The 22,262-nt window shown below is 35.3% G+C and overlaps 2 protein-coding genes across 2 annotated transcripts in view; one reads left to right on the top strand and one right to left on the bottom strand.

Annotated features, from left to right (window-relative positions):
- Positions 1–12,991, top strand: part of LOC142981268 (uncharacterized) — a 37,394-nt gene extending 24,403 nt beyond the window's left edge. Inside the window, exon 2 of the mRNA XM_076127063.1 lies at positions 12,447–12,991. Coding sequence (XP_075983178.1) covers positions 12,447–12,991 — 545 coding nt within the window. The remainder of the gene's footprint in view (positions 1–12,446) is intronic.
- Positions 12,992–15,232: 2,241 nt separating this feature from the next.
- Positions 15,233–22,016, bottom strand: LOC142981267 (dynein regulatory complex protein 11). Its single transcript, XM_076127062.1, has 11 exons — positions 21,705–22,016; positions 21,128–21,351; positions 19,956–20,169; positions 19,117–19,342; positions 18,673–18,868; positions 18,116–18,329; positions 17,136–17,439; positions 16,543–16,818; positions 16,064–16,288; positions 15,669–15,796; positions 15,233–15,460 (listed from the first exon to the last, which is right to left on the bottom strand). Exons 1-11 carry the CDS (start codon positions 22,014–22,016, stop codon positions 15,350–15,352), a joined length of 2,430 nt encoding a protein of 809 aa, XP_075983177.1. The 3' UTR covers positions 15,233–15,349.
- Positions 22,017–22,262: the final 246 nt, after the last annotated feature.

Below are 22,262 nucleotides of genomic sequence, written 5' to 3'. Positions count from 1 at the left end.
CTGTCATCGAGAAATTTTGTATGAAAATCTGATCAGCGCCTCTGACGGGCGTCATAGAAACTTTTTTGACAGTACATTCTAAATGGCAGATGTCGATAGCTAGCTGGTTGTCTTGTCGGTAGACGATAGTGGTAGAGAATCGAGATACAGCTGTATCAATTGTTTCACAGCAAACTTTAAGCTACAATGTGCCTTAGTCTTAGCTTTCAAAGCAAAATATCGCAAATATACCGAACATATACTGTACTGTACTGTAGTTTATTTAATTCATCTCCCGTAGTGGAAGCTATTTTGTTTACCATTATATTCTTATCTCATAAATGATATGAAATTTCAATAAAATTTCAATGGAGTGACATAACACGAAAATAATTAAATATTCGGGTTTTTTGGAGACTATGTCACACTGGTCTAGGTGGTTGAAAAAGCTTCATCAGAGCCTTCTGAAATGCAACTCTGAGATCAAATAGGAGATTTTAAAACTTTATGCAGCAGGACGAAATCAGCGTGTGTTTATACAAACAGTCTCAATTATTTGAAACAAGTCATATTACAAGAACATCATACCTGTACACACCCTAAAAATTTCACCCCTATATCCGTATTTGTTTTTCCAAAATTTATCCAGTTTAATTTCACCTTAACCCTTTAACCGTCTCCCAGTCCAATGGTCCCTACAGTCGCAGTCCCTAGGGTGACCGCGTAATGAGAATTCTTGGCAGGGTTACCACCTAAGATAATGACTGCACATTTGTTTCACGAAATAAAACGTGGGGTTTTGTTTAATACCCTTTTGTATATGTGAGGTATAAATGTTTATTTGGCTTTTGTTTGTTGTAATAAATGCTGATGGGTAGTTGAGAATGGTAAGTCAAGGGGCTAAAGTCAATGACTGTACCGATTTTATTTAACAGATTTTAATCTTATTTTTTAAATCGGGTTCAACTTTATGCTTATGTTATCTCAGTTGACAACTAGACGCCAAATTGATAGTCATTATTCAGTACATTGCTGCATTGACGAAATGTTAATCACTATAATATAGGCTAGAAAACGATGTATAGTATCTTGGCTTTTAAGTAGTTTTCAACTGAGATACATAAATAATTTATAGCCTACTTGATTTGCAATGGTCTAAATAATGCGTTGTTAACTGTTGATCGAGTAGTCTTGGGTTCCGTTCCTGCACGGTCATTACGTACTTCAGATGACGACTATGTATTTTAATCTATTACAAATTTATACCCACAATGCAGTACGTTGCTGCTTTGACATAGCATAGTACTCTCCACCATTTTTAGAAAAGAAGCAATGTACTGAATAGTGGCTATCAAACGGTTGTCAACTGAGATTCATAATAGTCCCGAGAATAAAGAATTGAAAATGTATTTACGTAATCACAAATTACGATAGATTCACTATGAGAAAGAGACAGAAACAAAAACACAATAAATAGAGCGAGACAAAGATACATTTTCTCAGTACAATAGTTAGAATAGTTCTAAATCTTGTATGTATGTAAATATTCACACATTTTCATTGTTAGTGGAGCTAAGAACCTCTTAATGGCGTAGAATTAAATTTGAGGATCGCGTTACACTTGAAGTAGTGGCACTTAACATTTTACGAATATGTAAAGTGCGGATTCATTACATTTAGTAGTCTATGTTACACTTGGATGTTTATTAAAACAAAAAATAAGAAAAATAATAGTTACGTGTGCATGGTGATCCGCAGTGCAATCTATACTAATATTATAAAGCTGAAGAGTTTGTTTGTTTGTTTGATTGTTTGTTTGTTTGTTTGAACGCGCTAATCTCAGGAACTACTGGTCCGATTTGAAAAATTATTTCAGTGTTAGATAGACCATTTATCGAGGAAGGCTTTAGGCTATATAGCATCACGCTACGGCCGTTAGGAGCGGAGTAGTAACGAAAAATGTTACAAAAACGGGGAAATTTATGACCCATTATAATTCTCTCTAATGTGACGCAAGCGAAGTTGCGCGGGTCAGCTAGTTCTTAAATGAACACGCAACGCAAAGTGTGATTTACAAGAGTCGTTTCTATGGACTACCTAAATCCTGACATTTAAAATCGACTTATAATATCGTTTTTTTAGAATACGCATACACAAGTTTCACGCATAAAATAAAACTATCAAGCAAAAATAAAGTTTCACGCATATTTTTTTCCGTAAATACGTGATTGTTGATTGTTGATAGTTGATAGCAGTAAAAATCGTCCCTTTTAACGCGTTCGTAGGAGCATATATTATTTTGATATAGCGTAGATCTTAACAAAAAAAACGAAATAGAACTTCTTTTTCTTGACATTTCGACACCAGCCATTATTATCTGAACTAAAAACTAAGAATACATCAATTACCTTTGAATATTAAATAGCAATTGTCGAATGTTGATCCATTGAAAAGTTTAGCATGAACAATATAGCCAAACACCACAATACAAACTTATGAAACGCCTGCAGCTATTAACTGTCCCTTATCTTGAACTATCAACAAATTAATCAATTTGTTACCAACGCGAACATTGTTAGGCTATTACAGGCCCTTGTTTGAAACACTATAGTAAATATAACCCGTATTAATAGAAGGCGCAGTCGTAAATGTCGGTTCAAAGTTTGTGCACAATATTCTGAAACTAGGAACAAGATATCAAACGTAATACTCGATAGGGTCTTAATAAGTTTGGCAGAGGATGGCTGTTACACCGTAGTGTGTTGTATAATTATCAAGATTATGAATTAAAGTGTCAAACGTTTGACATTTTTTGGCGGCAAAAACAATGTGTAAGGTTGTAGCCACAATATTATTTTAAGTGAGTCTAATTCCCAAGATTTTGAAATTTGCACAGAATAAGCAGTTATAATCCTACTTATATTATAAATGCAAAAGTGAGTAAGTACGAATGATTGTTACTCTTTCACGCAAATACTACGGAACCGATTGCGATGAAATTTGGTATGTAGATAGCTGAAGACCCGGAATAACACATAGGAAGCAAACACAGCTCGAACTACATCTTGAACAACTTAAACACTTTATTTCCAGACAAAAAATTTCATTACTTTGCCTGGAAGCCTGAGACAGAGCATCAATCAATACTGACCTTGATAACATAAACAGTCTGTAAAAGTTATGTTACTCATCGGTGTAAGATACATCCAGTATGACGCGTACTTGTCCCTTTTCATTATGCTAGTTCGGTTTACAGTGTTATATGAATAAAACATAGGAAGGGTTAAGAGCAATTATTAACGAGTTGTTTACAGGGAGGGTTGCTTCTCACTATAAGGGTCGGTATAGCTTGTGTTGTGTATTACTTTTATATACATATGTACAGCTATAGTGTTATAAATACGTTGTAGTCTGCGTGCCAAAATTAAAAATACGGAATACTTTTCAAATGAGTCACTGGCATCACTGCTGTTCTTATTAATATTATTTTATGTAATCAGTACCATAGAACCGTTTGGTACAGAAATATAGGGTAGGGAGTTTGAGAGCTTAAGACTGATTTTGAGGTAATATTCTGCATTTTTAGTTTAGTTAGGTAATATTTTTTTCTTGGAATAGTCTCTATGAAATTATGCCACGTAGAGGTGCAACGGAATAATTATAAAAATGTGTATTCCTGTGTTCAAGTAGAGTAAAGTAAGTATCTGCCTACTTTCGTCAAGGAAACCTTTCAATGTAAACAAACCCACAAACAAAAGCCAGTATCCTGGCTATTTATTGTAGGGCACACTAATAGCAAACGTATAAGGGTTCGTTTTCATTGAAGGGCGTGAGTGACTTGAGAAAATGATGGCGATTAACTGTTACTGCGCGATTTAGGGATGATTGGATTGTATAGGCCGTATATAGAGCCCTTCAAAATGGGTATAATGTAGGTAAGTGCATGTTGAAGTATATTGTATGTATAGTAACTGTATCTTTACTCATATTGCAAATGCGAAAGTTTGCAAGAATGGGTGATGTATGTTGTTTACTTTCAAGTCAAAACAATTTTGATGAAATTTACTATATGGGTAGTTTATAGCCTGGATTATCACACAGGATACTTTTTACCCCGGGAAATCTTTACACGCATACAAATTTGCAAGCAGATGCTATTAATATTATAATTGCAAAAGTCTAAACATTTTGATAGTCTGTTACGTTTTCGCCGCTGTAACGCTGAACCAATTTTGATCAATAAATTAAAGGGTCCTAGATCTAATTCCTAGGCTACTTCAACAACCAATATTACCATATCTGTAAGAAAATTAAATAATTGATCGTCAATTTATTACAAATTTTCAAAACAGTACAATCAAGTACAAATTCCATACAACAAATTATGTACAGTTCCGAACAAAACTGTTTACACAGTACCAATACAAGCGGGCCTTTTAGTAAACATGTATAAGAAAATTAAATGGCCAAGTTTGTAGGTCCAAAGTTTTGGTCCCAACCGTCGTTTGTGACCACTGTGTAATCCATTACTAAGTTTGTTCACCCTAATTTAGTGTTATAATTTGTTGCATCTGACTTTGGGAAGGAAAGAATATATCGTTCGGTTTTAGGGTTTATGTGTAAAAGATCGCTTTTGTGTGTAGGAGTTTTTAGGTCGTAGTAAGGGGTGTTCTTTGGTCTTTTCTTATCCCGTGAGAATGAGAGTGATTTTATGTATGTAAGTATGGCTTTTCTATTTATAGCGTCACGTCTGTTCAAGACAGAGGTTGTATAAAATAGCTGCGTGTTTTCTTAACATAATGGCAGTCCCATGTAGGGCGAGCCTATAGCTATTTACTGGGCACACCACCAAACCCCGGGCTACTTAAATTGGGAATATTCTGATCATAAAACTCCTTTTTTTTTAGGTTGAAAATAAGGTAAAAAAGTCGAAAATGGTGTAAAACATAATTTAAATTAATATTCTTTAAATATTTTTTTCGAGGATTACATATCTTATCTTTGACCTTATTATCATTTTTGAGTTATGAAAAATCATCAACGTTGAATTTTTAAAAAAATCTTCTCTGTCGCTAAAATTCGGAGCTTACAATTAAAACCAGTTTGACCAAAAACTGCCTTTACTTTCAGTATAAAAAACGCCAGAAACAGTTCCTTTTCTTAAGATTTAATACTTTAAAGACACCGTAACCTATATTTAACCCTAAAATTAAACAACACACAACAAAAAACATACACATTCGCGCCAAAAACAAGGCATAACATTTGAAACATCTGTGCTATGATTTATAATCTGTGTTTTGCGAGAAATACGCGGCTTACTGACGATAAATCACTAACGTCGCAAGTCGTAGACGCTTTCTGTCATAAATAAAGAAAACGTAAAGATTTTCCTATTAAATATGTTATGTTTTGATGTGTTGGGATTGTGAGGGCGATGACGTATTAGCTGACATTTTTAAAGCGACGGGAGGACTTTTTTATGAAGGATTTGAACAAGGTTGATAACGTGGTACTATACGGGTTGAAGTGGTTGCTTTGCCATTTCTGTTGCAATGGGTGTTAAAAATTGTTAAAAAGTTTTTTTTTACTCGTTCTTTTTGAAGAATAATTATAAAATCCCAAAAATATTTCCAAGTTAAAAGGATATCCTAATTTTAAGTTATGGATATCATAATTTTTTCGAAAATTGATGTACAAATTTACAACGCATACAAACAACACAAAATTTATATACAATTTAGAGCACAATATACTCCGACACAGATTTTTCTTAACCCATTACTACCGGTCTGCAAAGATTCCCTCCTAAACGTTAGGGATTAGGTTAACTTATGGACTTATGAAAAAGAAAAATTCACATGCTCCTTAATCACCGTTTAATACAGATCATATTCAAACGTCAATCAAACAATCAATCGTTTCCCTCAATCATCAATCACCTCTAAGCCTAATGAAAAACATTGACAAGAGAATTAAGCAACAATTTTGGTAATACCGTAACAAATTGACCACAAGTACAAATTAGACGCATCAAATAATATCACAAATGACATTTATAATCCTCTCGGGATGAATTTAACTGGGTTGAGGAAATAAGGAACGTTTTACACTCACTTTGAACATAATATTCGAGTCCAAATTTTCGCAATTACGGTCAGTGTGTTATTCAAAGATAGGAAATAATTACTTACTCGGCGAACAAAATTCACCACTTGCTGCTATACACTTTAAAACTAATTTAGTACGAGTAATTATTATTACTGTATACGATACATTTTAATCGAGAGTAATAAAATTTTTATATATAATTTAAATTGCATTGAAATGCATTGTAATCTGTTTTTATTTTTTTACGCTACTTTAATTGGGACAAGTATCATTGATTACCGTTCACGGAAATCATTTTTATTGCATATTTTAAAAACATTATGTACCACTTGAAACTACATTTTATTTCGATACACGAACTAGTAAATGGTGTTTCAACAATTCACATATAAGCAATAGGTATCTATACTAATATTATAAATGCGAAAGTAACTCTGTCTGTCTGTCTGTCTGTCTGTCTGTCTGTCTGTCTGTCTGTCTGCTACTCAATCACGTCTAAACTACTGAACCAATTTGCATGAAATTTGGTATGGAGATATTTTGATACCCGAGAAAGGACATAGGCTACTTTTTACCCCGGGAAAATGACGCATTTCCCGGGAAAATTCAGAAAACTCAACAAAGTCGCGAAAAAACAAAATTATAATGACATTGAATTAACAAAATCCTGTTGCCATGGCAACTGTTTTAATGGCGGATATGCGCGACTTCGCTATACTAAGAGATATAAATAATTTTGAGAATATTTTTCGTGAAATAAAAGCTTTTTTATATCATCACGCTACGACCAAAAGGAGCAGAGTAGGTAACAGTAAAAAGTGTTACAAAAATATGGAATATTCTGACCTATTCTCTCTTATCTCTCGGTCAGCTAGTGTTTACATAAAACGTAGCTGCCCAAACGTCCAATTCAGTGTGTACCCCACCTAATTTCGAGGTAGAAGTTACAAATTTTGGGCGATTAAGAAAATTAAATTTCACCCCTTGTTATGGCCTATCTGACAAATTAGTGAGCCGAACGTTTTGACAAGTTTACGCAGATATGGACACGCAACGTAAACATAGGAAATTACTACATTTTGATATAATTTTGAAATGAAATATTTGAAATTTAGGTACCCATCTAGTTAAGGTATTTATTGATAGGGTAAACTAAGGTATATTGTGTAAGTATATTAAAATTTTGGCTATATCTGTAAACAGAGCAACCCCGTTAGTAACTAAGTATATATAGTATATAATGTAATCAATTTTGTTTAAGTAAAGGTTAAATTTAGTTTGTGTGTCACAGGTAAGCTTATACGACTAAAGGGGCGAATCGTATATATATGATTGACTATGTCAAGGTTTCTGGCAAAAATGCATAGTGGGGGAGGTCCGGGAAAAGCCTTTTACAATATTAAGAAATACAATACGTTATACCTCCATTTGAACCCCAATCCTGTAATCCTAGATATAAAACCACCCCTTACCCTAAAACTAATATAAAATACCACTCCAAACATCACTCATATACTCAATTTAACGCAAAATCCCATAACACCAGGAATGTAGCACCCTGTATAAGGGGTGGTCAGAAAAATGAACTGACATTCTGACGTCATTGTCATTTATCATCCGGTGAGGGTAAATAACTCGTGACTATGGGGAATTGAAGCTGTTATGGGGTTTTAGGTATATAGGGTTATGTGACAGGTGTATGGAAAATAATGGAACATTCTATGGCATGATTATTCAAATTCTTGTGAAATTGGCTTTTTTTCGATGATGTTATCGTGATATGATTTGATGATATGATGGGCTCTATACGCTCCAAGCCGTGAATTAAAATATAATCCAGACTTATTATTTTCAATAGAACAATAAATTATTCCTTATATGAGACAAATCATCGTAGTTTCTGATAGGACTCTAAATTAATGTTTATGTAAGAGTAATTTTTGTGTAAGTCATTTACTATAATAGCTCAGAGTTTGCTTACTGGCCCGGTAATTGGCAATAGGCTCGCCCCCTATAACATGGGACTAACATTGTAAACAGCGAAGCACGGTTGTATTTCATACGCCTTTGCCTGTCCTTCAGATATAAAGTGCGTGATGTTATGTATGTGTGTTTGAAGGTTAAGTATGTCAAAGAACGTTTACATAAAAGGGTTTGTACCCGTTTATGTAAACTTTATTTGTTTGTAAATATTTTTATACTTAACAACAGCTTATAAACACTTAACTTACGCAAAAACAATCACCACGACCAAACGCTTTGCGTCATAATAAGTAATAACATACAAAACAAGATTACAATAAGAAAACATATAAATTGAACACAATACGGTTGTACAGAGTAAACAAAAAGTATCGTACTAATAAAATAAAGTGTTAAGTGACTAATCTCATCGCGGAGGATAGTGATGGGTATGGAGTATCGATAAGTAGGGAGTAGGTTGCGAGTTTTGCGACTTACGGAATGGATTGAGGGATAAAAGAAAAGCGGGAACACTTTTTATAAAATTAAAACGTATCTCTTTTCTCTATCTTTCTGTATTATCTTTTATTTCTTCTATTATATTCGTATCTTTTCTGTATCTTTCCTTAGGGAAGGACTGTACAGTTGAGACAGACTCCTGCGTCGGACACGATCCTGCCATTTCCTGCAAACTATCCAAATTGTCACAATTGTATAAAATTACATTAACGATCTTAGGTTTACCAAATAATATATAATAGGAATATAACTAACTAATAGGTACTCATTGTATATAAAAAAGTGTTAAAATTTTATTGAGTGTTCAGAAATGTAAAAATAGAAATATCCCTTCGTAATCCAGTTACAAAATGTTTTGAAAAAAGCTGTAGATACACGATAAAAGGTTGTATAAAATTTTGTACCACACACGAACCCTTCGTACAGATTCGCCGAGTGAACTTAAGCCGGGCCGTAGAAAGGTAAGTCCATACAGTCCCACATAAGTCTAAATCTTGAAGACACATCGGTACCGTTGAGCCTTTTATCAAAATTATTGGAATAAAGTGATTTTCATTGATATCGATTTGGGTAAAATGGTGCGTCGATTAAAATTTATCGCCAGCTATTTTTGGGTGTACTTTAATGCAACCTTAAGCTTACGTTAAATAAAATATTCTGTTAGTGTTCTTCACGTAGCGTTGAGTGATTTAAATGGTATGAAGACGTGTTTAAAAATATTACTTAAAAGATACTTACTCTAATAAAACTGTATTTGTGCGCTGTATAATGTAAAATAAATAATTTTATTAATTAGGTAGGTACTTATATTTGAATTTTCCATTATGTACCCGTGATGCACGTTAAGTTTGTAACCATTCTAATTTAAATTTATGTATTAGTTATTTACAGGAAATCGATTTTTATTCCAACACATCGAAATCTTTTGCATCTATAAAAATACCCTATATCGATAATACTCATCGACAAAGCCCATCACTACTTCAAACTATCACACGGAACTTTAAGTGGGGGTCTCGTAAAATTATGACTTTACAGGTACTGCTTATGACGTGGGATAAGCGCCGATATATAGAGGCTTTGGGAGATTTTGGTTTATAATACGAAATTACTGCGGTTCACTATGTTCCTAAGAGAAGGTAAGTATTATGAAATGTGTCGTAATAGTTCTTAGAGCAGTATAGTTTCTTCTAAACGTTTTGTTTTGGCATATAGGAATTTTTTTGTTCATATTTTATGGCTAAGCGTATTTTTTTGCCATGATAATATCACTTGATATTATTATTTATATTTAATCGATTTTAACATTTCATTTCTCACACATCGCTTTGAACATGAAATTTACCCTCCTTGGGTGTAATTCTTACTAAAAATAAGATTGATTATGCTATCAATCAAAAATATAGTTGCACCAAATTTTCAACTAAAAGAAACACAATATTCCTATACTCTATACTTGCATCGTTCTTCAAAGTGTTATTAAACACGCTGAAAGAATCAACCGTCATATATTTTCCTACCAAATATATTGGCCTAATACTTATTTCCTACAAATATAACTCCGAACAAACTTAGTAAAGCATTCAAACTGAACTCCCAAGAGCAAAATACTTGGACAAACTTCGAATAGACAAAATAATTGACACTTTGCCTTCATATAATTGATTATGTTTAATTCCCAAAGCAAACTTCCTGATAGTTGTATTGGATTTTAATTGTTTTGATTGGCTAATAGAGTCGGGCTCTGATTGGTTGGGATAGTTTGATCTTTGATTGGAATTACTTTGTTAGTTTGTAAGTTGCGATCGGATTGACCAGTGATTCTTAGAATGATGGCAAGTTTAAGGTCAGGTCTTGATTTATTTTTTATTAATACTTATTATCTATACTAATATTATAAAGCTGAAGAGTTTGTTTGTTTGATTGTTTGTTTGTTTGAACGCGCTAATCTCAGGAACTACTGGTCCGATTTGAAAAATTCTTTCAGTGTTAGATAGCCCATTTATCGAGTAAGGTTATAGCCTATATAACAACACGTTACGACCAATAGGAGCAGAGTATATATTTAGATGAAGTTAACTGAGATGTGCGTGTTTTTAAAGGAATATCAGAACTGTCTTCTGTTTCGATCTACATTTAAATACCTATAATTTCTTTTTTCTGATTTATTTTTTATGTTAGGTATTGATGATATTATAATAATATTTTAACAATAGGTAGGTAAACAATAGATCGATTTATTTTTAGACAGATAAAAGGAATCCTGACAATCCACTCAGATCTACAGGTATTTGCTCGCGACAACTCTCTGAGGAAATAAACAAGAATACTGTCTTTGTACTGAAATGGCATTAGGTATATGTAGTAGTAATATCTTCTTTTTAGTTTAATATTGAAAATAATTTATAATACTGAAGAATAGTAAATTGTGTGGCGCAAATGCCACTGCTGTTAAACCTCAAAATAAAGTGTTTGGAAGCTAATGAATTCAGAGTTTCATTCGGAAACCTATTTTAAGAAGTTAAATATATTATACCTACTTAATATAAATACATATTATTATAGTAGATTAATCGCGACGTGTTCCATTCATAGGTGAAAAATACTTTTCTTTTTTTGATTAAAAACTGTAAACTATTACTTATACTATTGGTATACTCGTTTTCAATTTTGATTATTTATTGCTGATACAAAATATTTTGACAGAATTGAAAAGGCAATCTAGCCATTCCAACTTAAAACTATACTATCCCACCCTACAATTCCTTCACTTTACAAATCTTCATCAAGCAATCCAGCGAAAATCGTTCTAATAAAAAGCTAACTGTTTTCCATTTGAGTCACAAAGGTGAACACTACTAAAGAAAAAACAAGAGGGAAAAAAAACCTGCGTTAGCAACTTGTTAGTAGGACCTTTGTACTGAGAAATGTTTCCCACTTACACTCAACGTTTAGATCCTTTGATACTGATTTTGTTCCCTTTTGTACTACGTTTCTTGTGTGAGTTGAGTTTTGTGCATTAGATTATAAACCAAAGAAGTAAGCAAAGGCGTGTTTATATAATTTTTCACCTAAACATAACTAGAGGCTGCCTGCGATTTCGTCCGTGTGGAAACCCTTCACATGTAAATCCTGATCTCTCGGGAACTCCGGGATAAAAAGTAGCCTATGTGTTATTCTGGGTCTTCAGCTACCTTTATAGCAAACTTCATCGTGATCGGTTTAGTAGTATTTGCGTGAAAGAGTAACAAAAATACGTATATACATTCTTACAAACTTGCGCATTTATAATATTACTGAGTAAGTAAGTACATATTTATATATATTAGCTTTTGAAATTTTAATGTCCTTATAATTTATTTTTACGGCCTCTTAATAGATGCTGATCACGTTTTCATATTTCGTTACCAACTATTTAGGTATATTTAACTTATTAGGCCTTATTACCTTTTTAGCACACCTCGATGAATCTTAACCACTCTCATAATGATTAACAATTCTCTCAAGCACAATACAGAGACAATCCATTCCTTCAGAAGCCCACCACACCTTACCTAATTAACTCAATCGTGCCATCTCTTTCACTCACTGACTAACACCATATCACCATCCCACTCCCACCTGCAGTGCACTTACGAAGTTCTAATACAGCATGCAAGTATTCGTCGCAAATTAACGAACAATCACCTGCCGCGGGTCGGCTGCGCAAATCTAAAATTCATGTGCGTAGTGATATGAACGTGGACATGTGGTTCCCGATTCCTGTATAACGTAGTGGGTTTTAGTTTATGTAGGGTAGTTAGATATCTTGCGGAGGCCACAGCGCGTCCTCGCCATCAGGGCCGTAAGGGGCTACGCAACTGTGTCTTTTGAAGCGGCATGCGTCCTCGCGGGGACTCCTCCGTGGGATCTGGAAGCCAAAGTCTTGGCGAACGTTTATCGCCAGACAGTGGAGGCTAGATCCCGGGGGACCGGTCCGGAGCCGGAGGCCATTGCACGGTGGAGACAAGAGTCTAGCCGTGATGTCCTCCGGACCTGGACTGAGCGGCTGGAGGAACCGAGCGCCGGGGTGTTAACCATCGGCGCCATTCGGCCGGTCCTTGTCGAGTGGACGAGTAGAGGGCACGGTGTCATCACCTATTGCCTTACACAGGTCCTTAGCGGTCACGGCTGCTTCGGCCGATACCTGTGGAAGGTGGCACGGAGGGAGCCGACGGCAGAGTGCCATCATTGCGGCGCAGTGGAAGACACGGCAGCGCACACGCTTTCGGAGTGTGCGGCGTGGACAGAACCGAGGGCGCGCCTCGTTGCGGTGGTGGGCGCCGATTTATCGCTGCCGGCCGTCGTCAGGGCCATGGTTTGCGACGCCTCGGCATGGAGGGCGATGATCACCTTCAGTCAGGAAGTGATGTCGCGATAGGAGGAGGCCGAGAGAGCGCGCGAGGTTGATCCCCTCGCCGCCCAGATGCGTCGCCGCCGGGTAGGTCGTCGGCGGCTGGCGCACGATCGGCGCATTCCCCCTTAGTGAGGACCTTTGGGCGGCGGTTACGGGGACACCGCCGTCCAGTTAATAGGTCCTCTCGAGGGTTGCTGATGGGCTGTTGTGTCCGGCCTATCGGCATGTGGAAATAGGGTGCTTTGGGCAGCCTCTGTGAGGGACCCCTAAATTGGGGTATCCGCGTGGCGTGCGGCTTGCGGTACATGCTTCGGCAGTTATCCCGCCGCACGCCGCCACAAGCGGCCGTGAGGATACACGTGGCGGTTTAGTGGGTATGCCCGCCCTTCTGGCGGGAGAGCCCCACATAACCCTGCACTCAACCCAGAGTGCAGGTGTATGCATAAAACATTAGCCACGTTAAAAAAAAAAAAAAAAAAAAAAAAAAAGGGTAGTTAGATGCCACTATTTTGGATATTTGCTATGCAATTGTAATGGAAAGAACAACTTTGAGAGGTTTGTAAGAAACCATATTTTAATTCCTAGCCTTAAAATCGTTCAAAAAGTTTAAATAACTCTGAAATGGCTTGATTACCGTTTCTCTGTAGGAAAACAATCTAGACTTTTTAACGTGTCCCCGAAAGAGTCTTCTCAAGGCCCATTTAAGTAACATCAGTATCAAATATTAATATTACCGCATCCATTACTTACCCCACAGTATTAGCTTAAGATGGAAGTTTCTGTGCTTTAAATGGGATGTTAAAATGTATTACCATGGCGTATTTACCAAAATATAAAAAAAAATCAAATCAAAGCCCTAATCTAACCATATAAAATAATGAAAGTGATTTTATAAACGCCATTGGCATCAAATCCATCATCATTACCGCTCATACCGTAGGAGCATTTAGCGTACTCGTTCAGATAAACAAGGCAGGTTAACTGTATACACTGCACATCACTTCGAATATTCAAATCTAGTGCTGCCATCTAGTGGAGCATGGTTTTAATGATTTGATTTTGGTAATGAGCACTTTGATAGTAAAAGGTTGTTATTACAGTGTCTGATTACTTCCAGATAGCTTATTCAGCAAGCTACGGAAGGCTTTTCCTTTACAGGGACTTTAAAGTCAAGAAAATTTGAATTCCGTTTAATTAATTATTTATTACTGAAATACAATCATGAATTCATAGCTAACTTACAGTTAAAACAACCACATGTAGAACAAAATATATGTATTTATTATAAAAACATGCAGGGACTTTAAAATTAGGAAAATTTGAATAACGTTTAAACGTCTATTACTGAAACTCAAACAAGAATTCATAATTGACTCAGAGTCTAAAACAACCTGATGTTGAACAAAATATTAGTACTCATAATACAAACATGCAAACTGTAAAATTACTATCTTAAACCTCAGAGCAAACCTGTAGTCAGACTATACACCATCAAAAGCAAACCTGCAGTTACTCGCAACTCCACCGTTAAAAAGGAAAATCCAAACTCACCCCTCAAAAAAAAAATCCAAAAGAAATCAATACGTAAACTAAATAAATCATCCATTTTTTGAATACACGATTTTTCAATCGGTTATTCCCTAATTTCTACGGTCGGTAGTCGTGAGAACAGCCAGGTGTTGTACCCTTTTTATTCGAAGATTCTCTTTGCTCCAAGTATTACAAATTTGGGAGAGCGAATGCTTCTTTTTATTTTTCCATCTCGAATATTTCGTTTCTTACTTTAAATGTCGGAATGTTCTTTTGAGTGAGTTTCACAGATTTTTGAAGTTTCCAAACTTTTATTTTCTTGTTTTTTTGGATTGAGTGTTTTGTGGTATTGTGAAGATTCTTATTCAGTCATAAAAGTAGAATGGCTGCAGTTTTATGGCTGTGGATATGAAATACTCTTGCTGATACATAAAGAATAAGCTTTTGATTTGAACAATAGTTAGGATAAGATTTAGCGATACTGCTGACGTGTATGTGAATGTTATAAATTTATATTTTATTCAGGTGCACAATCTTACTAAGTGAACTTACAATCTTAAACTAGTATAGTTTTTTGCCACTTACAAAATCCTTAAAAAAATACACACTTTATTCTTTAAAATACTTAGCTATATCTTTAAACATTATTTTGCTTTGACCTAAAACACATAGCATACAATAGTTGCATAATTACAATACACTTACTTTAATCTATAGAAAATAGTTTTTCAATGCAATCGTTTTTAAAAAACCATTTAGCAGCTTTGACATGAAAACTAATTACTTCCTATGAAACATTTAATAAAATATTAATATAAAATTGGTACTTAAAACAATTAGTTCTTAAAATATTTATTTAGCCGCAGCTTCTGCTTCAACCTGCATTTCTTCCAAACGTTGTAGAATTTTCTGTCTTCGTCTTTCCATCGGAGTCTTGTACCACCAAGCTTCAGCTGATTGTTCCTATGAAAAGTTTATTTTTTGGTTATAAAAAAAAGTACCTACAGTAGTTACAACACTTGGTAACACGAAACAGTAACTTACAACTTTACAAAATTGTCATTTCATTTTGATTTGTAAGGAAAATAACTTTTTCCCGCAAACGGGTAAATAGATATAATTAGTTATATGATTATTAAGTTTTTGTATAGATTATACGTAAATTACTCACATGCTCAGCATACACGGGTTCTTTTGCAGCAAGCTGAACAGCAACCTCAGTAGCTGTCAGAGCTCTTACACGAAGCTGGAGACGTCTTTTAGTTGTTAACACCGCATCTAATGCAGCAAGTAACGTACCTAAAAAACACGTATTTATTGTAAAGTTATATTCTAACCTCTATTATCTATAAGTAAAAACATTTTCTTAATTTTTTCGTCACGATGAAATTCCATGACTGCAGTTACATTATTTCAGAACTTACTGGCATGTGACGATAATTTCTAATATACATAGGTAACTTGAAAGAGTCTTTGATATGTTGCTTCGGGTACCACAAGATTATAATAGTTAGTTGTCATAGCTGTGTAATAATCTATGCAGAAGATTCAGCTACTTTAACTTACCAATGGTGTAGGAATCCGAAACCCTCGCCAGACAAGATATTTCTAGCCTAGGGTTCAAAGCATTAGCCTTATGCAGCCTGGTCCTCCACATCAAAGCTATGCTTCCATAATCAGCTCGAGGCACTTGAATGAACTTCTGATAGCATTGGAAAAGGAGTTTCTGCTCTGCATCCCATGGTGCTTTGCTGGTGCCTATGAAGATGACGCGATCTTCTGGGCAAATTCCTGTTAAGGTGCAAAAGTATAATGTAGAATAGACCGTTAGAAGAAGCAGTCAGGTATAACTCCTTCGTTTAGATATCAATAGATCAGATTTAAGTTATTAAGACTATAGCAGGGAAAGGGCATACAACAGTAGATCAAAATATCCAAATCATGGGATACAATGTAGCGAATTTTAACAGTAAAATAAGTAGGTAAAGAGAATAGGAGATATAAGATCATGAACTACCTTTGTATCAAAAATCATATTTCCCTACCTTTAATAATCTTCACCAAGTCTTTCTTCAATCTCTTCGGATCCGTCTTGTCAGTCTTAGGTATCTTCTTCACAAATGGCTTCTCAGCGTCATCCATCCAAATAACCGAAGGTTGTAGAAGCCTGGACACTTTCATCACCAGATGTATCAACATAATTAACCCAGTCTTTCCGGGATATTTGCCCACTATATTTGCGGGAGTTAAGTCAAATAGCATTGCTCCAACTTCTGTGCAAATTGCGTGGACTAGCATTTTCTTGCCGCATGCTGGTGGTCCTGTTACCAAAAAATGTTTATATTGTCTTTATATAATATTTTTTTTATAAATGGATTTTTATTGTTAACTTAATCATGTCCTACTGATGGGGTTAGGTCACCTCTATTATTAAAGTAAGGTACTATAAAAGATCATATAATATAACGAATAATTAGATTATAAGCTTTTGTAAAAAATGCAATAATCTTTGAACGCCGCAGGGTAGAAATAGATAGGACTTACTAACCTTACCTTAGGGGTATATGATAAAAGAGGAACCAGATCATTGTAATTTCTAAGAAAGAAAATATATTGCATAAATAATGTAAAACCTCACCTGAAATAAGTACCGATCGGACCAACGGCGAATTGTTTCTCACATGTTCGGAACCCAGTGGCAGTATACAATATTCTTTCACCAACTGCCTGATATCTCCTAGGCAAGGTGCGGCCTCCTGCCCTTCTTCTCTAAACGCTGCTCCAACATAACACTTCTCTCCGATATAGTCATCAATATTTACGAGAGGATAAGGTCTTATGATCCCGTTTGTTACTAGCTCTTCGAAGAGAGATTCTGTTGTACGATCCGGAGTTAAATCTTTTTCCTTCTTTTTTTTGCTTTTTTTACCACCACGGCGTACCTGCAAAAATACCGTCATTTAATATTTTATGCTTTGCAATCATATTTCATCACTCGAGCTGTGATTTTTATTTGACGTTCTTTCTCGATTGAGTTCAGCTGTTTACGATGGGCGCCAAAGATTATTTGTAGATGCATACATTTTTAATCTTGCTGAAGTAAGATGACGCGCTATTGCATAGTTTTAGTTCAAGCATAATATATTTTTCTTTCAAATAATAAAGTTACAAATAATGGGTCAAAGCAAAAACAACTGTTTATTTTATAGCGTTAATTAAATTCGTCCTGTCAAACATAAATCTTTGGACAGGGGCGGACAGATTTCTGAGTGACGTGATTGATTTGTTGAATTAAATTAAATGTTGGAATCGATATAGGTATACTTTCAGTGATAGATTAAATAAAAAAAAACTATTATTTCTTTAAATAACATAAGGTAAGTCTCCCACGTAAGTAGTCGAGGATTAGAAATGTTGAACTAGAGTTGCACCTAAGGGCCTAATCACCTTTCTTACTTAGAGACTTATTTATGCAGCGCTTGCCTGTTTGCCATAGCTTCTTTTTTGGACATAATATACTCGTTGAAACTTAAGATAAATCTATCATTCTAAGGCTCTCTACTAAGCTGTCGGACTATAACAGTCAGGTGCTTATTATTATTGTGGAATTGGCATTACCTTTTTCTGTTGTTTCTTCGACTTTTTCCCTTTCTGAGCCCTATCTCTGTCATAAGCAGCCTGAAGCAATTCAAGTTCACTTCGCATCATCTCATCAACAATCTTCCTTATCTCCTGTTCTATCTTGACCATTTTCTCTCTTTCGATCATGTCTCCATAGTATCTCTCGTGAGGATTGTCTGCGTCGTCTTTGTATTTCCAAATATCTTCGTACCTGAGTAAAAAGAAAACATTAACTAATATCCTGATTTTTGTATGATTTTGAACAAAAAATCAAGTGATAATAGAATTCAAAAGAATGTAAATCTATTTTGCATTGTATTGCTTTGTAGTGGTTACTCTACTGTATGTTATGGATATGATTGCCATAAGAATTTCATTGTTTGGTTGTGATACCCATTTGACAAGTATATAAAGGTATATTTTCCAAAAAGTACACATACATTTAAACCACACATTGCTCAAACGGGTGCCCGTAGAGAATAAAAGATCTCCACTTGGTAAGATTGCTACAAACTTTTTTGCCGCTACAAACATTTTGTGAAAATAATATTTACTCTTCATTGGCCCCGGTCATGTCTTTCAGGAATGCTGACGTCATACACTTGTACGTATTAAAATCCTCCGGTTCTTCTTTATTCTTACCGTTCTCCTCATTTTTATTGTTTTTCTTGTCTTTACTCTCTTTACTTCTCTTTGATTCTTTAGATGATACGGGAGATGACTTACTTAGTTCACTGTCCATCCCAGTACCTATGAGCAGTTACATATTGCAATATTATACACTAAATATAAAAATATAGCAATACAATAATGGATAAAAGAAACACGCAAATGATATGTATAGGTGTCCGATAACTTATCCATTAGATAAAGCTGCAACTAATGTATGAAGTCAGAAGTCTGCCTGATAGGCTAACCGATATTTATACAGAAGGTGATGAGCCAAAGTATTTATTTATTTTCTTTAATGTCTAAAGTTTTTACGTTTTAAGATTTACCTTGTCGACTATACATAGCTCGACTTCCACCGCTTTCTTCAGAAGGCATTTCAGGGAACCTCTCAGTCCTCTCATAGTACTCCCTGATCCATCTCCTCAGCTCATCTCCTATCTGTTCATTGATCTTAGCTCCGTGCTGCGCTCTAAGAGACTCTTCAATCGTGACTAAAGCGGTTTCGTATTCTTTCTGTCGTTCTTTTTGTAACTTGCGACGGTATTCTTGGACCTAAAACATTTTATTTAGATAATAATAGGACTTGTACCACGAGTGTAAGAAATTATTATTTCTTTTCAAAATACTAAAAGTAATAACAAGTTTGAAACCCGAGAGATAATTTAGACTCAGTAACCATAAAAACGAAACTACAGAGACAGGGCTACGATTTATGGATCAGACTTTAAATAAATAAGTGTGGTCCTGTTTCAGCTGTGATAAGACACACCGTGCTCAGTGTCAGCAATTTGGAGTTCACCCCATGCGTAATCATTCATTCATTCATATCGTATGGTTAGTGGTCAACCTAGTGTCAAAGTTGTTCAAGCCGCCCGTAAGGCCTTTGACATGGCTTAACGACTGTTATCTTAGTATACAACAACCGGGACCGACTTTTTACGTGCCCTCCGAAGCACGGAGACGCCCAGCTCAAATACCACTATGCGGTCACCCATCTATAGAATGACCGCGCCAACGGTTGCTTCACCCACAGATCTATGTCAGACCGGTAAGCGCAACTGGCTATCCGCCTCATGCGTAATCTAAACTACAACAATAAAAATCATCATACATATGTGTAGTTATTTTTGACTCTATACTATTGTATATGTTATTAATTACTTACTTCTTCAGCCTTCTTGATAGCTTCTGACTCCATATACGGAGGCAGTTCCATGCCAATAAGTAGCTGTTCTTCTTTTTTTCTTCTCTTAGTACATCTCCTAGCAATGAAACCTCTCCAAACCTTTTGTATAGCAGTCGCTGCGGTTGCAGACATCTCACCCTTCTGATCTCTTCCTTTCTCTTTCAGTAAACGGATTTCTTTCATGAACTGGCCTCTGGACAAAAAATAATACGTTGAATTAATGTTTAGTAACAGGCCAACATGTTGGATCTGAACCCCGAATATTCTCCCCCTGATGGGACAAGGTTAAGACTTTCAGAATATTCGGGCCTAAAGCGTGTGCAATGGGACATTATTAGGTAAAAATATTGTTTCTTTGAAATAAACACTGCTTAAGTTTGCTTATAAATATGCGAAGTCTCCCCAAAAATTCATAATTTTGCAAATAATACCATTTCGATTTTTATTCCCATCGAAAAATAAAATCAAAGAACATTCTATTTTGCGACATTTTTAATAAATTCATATTTATCATAGTTGTTTTCATTAATCAGTAACAACACCCGCTTATCCACAAAACGATAAATAATTAATTTGTCCGACCGCAGTCCTTTTAACAAATGAGTATTTCAATACAATATACTTTTATTTGTTTTTGCTTTTTGCGAAAATTATTTGTCATCATTATTTGTGGTTTAGTAGTCGTTAATATTTATAGCCCAAAATAAATATAACAATAATTACTTTTACTCGTAGAGTAATAATATAAATGAGTATTTAACACTATATAAGTTTGTTTCTAAGCTATGTATGTATATTTTTTGTGTCTAATGTTTTCGTACGTAGGCCGTTGCTATAGAAACCATTACTATTATTTTTAGACTCTTGATACACAAGATTTTACGATTTTAGTCTTCAAGCGGTTACAGTCATACAAAATTAAAATCATGGAGTATTGGAGATTGCACGAAGGACCTTAAAGTACTTAGTGGTTTTCTTTTTGTTAACATGTACTGTCCCACTGCTGGGTAAAGGCCTCCACTGTTTTTTCAGTCATCCTTATGGCCTGATTTGTGAGTTAGCTTTTCTTGGTAATAGCTTTTTTTTAATAATGATCTATGTTTTATATATACCTTTCTCTTGTATTCATAGATTTTAAACATTTTCCTTACCTCAATCTTCCTTGCCTAGCTCTCTCATGGCTCTGTATAATGATCACCGCTTGCTGCTCTGTTAGCACCAAAGCCGGGGGTTTTGGTGGCTCATATCCCAGTTTTCTTAGAGTATCTAGGATGAACTGCCGTCTTTGTTCTATCTCGTCTTCTCGTTCTCTGATGAAGAATTGAGGGATGCAGGGTTCTGCTTCATGCGGAGTTACTTGTAATTTTACCAGGGCCTGATAATTAAAATTGTTGGTTAACGATCAGTATATTAGGAGGAAAACGTTGGTATAGTAATTCATTCATCATGGTAACCAATCGTTGTAAACAAGTTGTAAATTTATTGATTTCTGTTGTTATCAGCGATAGATGACTCAAAACATGATAGTGAAAGAGGTTGCTATGTTACCATTAAGCCACATCAATTGTTGCCTCAATACTTATATTAAAAACCCGTATTTAAAAAAAAAATATCTTGTTCTTCGATTGTTGCACGTCCCAAAAATCATACTTGGACATGAAACCACTTACCAGAAATGTCTAATAATCACTACAACTTTATTGAGTCTTCTTGCATTAGTAGACTTACCTCATCATCATCAAAAGTATGATCAGACAGCCTCATCTCCACTAGATCATGTTTGATCTCCACCAATCTTCCCAAACACGCTTCAAGCAACCTTTTCACAATCAAGCGCTTCTGCGGCTGCAGCAGTTGATCGTATACTGAGTCCAGTCTTCTTAACAATATAGTGTATCTCACTCGTAGTTCTAGAAGGATTGGTAGAAGAGTCGCTCTGTCAGCGGTTCCAGCTTCATAAAGCGCTTCATCCGCTTGAGTAGCTTCTCCTATGAGTTCTGATGTTTCGACTAGTAGTTCGTTGTAGGTTTGATTTGACATTTTGGTAACTTCAAATGTAGATCATGAGATTTTTAAAACTACTGAAAGGCTTAAATCTATGCGAAAGCTGTGGCAATTTGAATCCAGGTTGAAACAAGTGGAGAAGGTGAGCGGCAGCCGAGTAGTTTTTTAATACAACACATTTTGTGCAGATTCGAAATTAAGTCCTAATTTTACTTACACTAGAATACTAACTCAACTCATAAAAGGTAAAAAAAAGTAAAAGTGACACTAAAAAAATACAAA

The sequence above is a fragment of the Anticarsia gemmatalis genome, chromosome 19, assembly GCF_050436995.1.
Source record: "Anticarsia gemmatalis isolate Benzon Research Colony breed Stoneville strain chromosome 19, ilAntGemm2 primary, whole genome shotgun sequence".
In the NCBI taxonomy this organism is placed as follows: domain Eukaryota; kingdom Metazoa; phylum Arthropoda; class Insecta; order Lepidoptera; family Erebidae; genus Anticarsia; species Anticarsia gemmatalis.
This window is presented reverse-complemented; position numbering and strand designations above follow the sequence as displayed.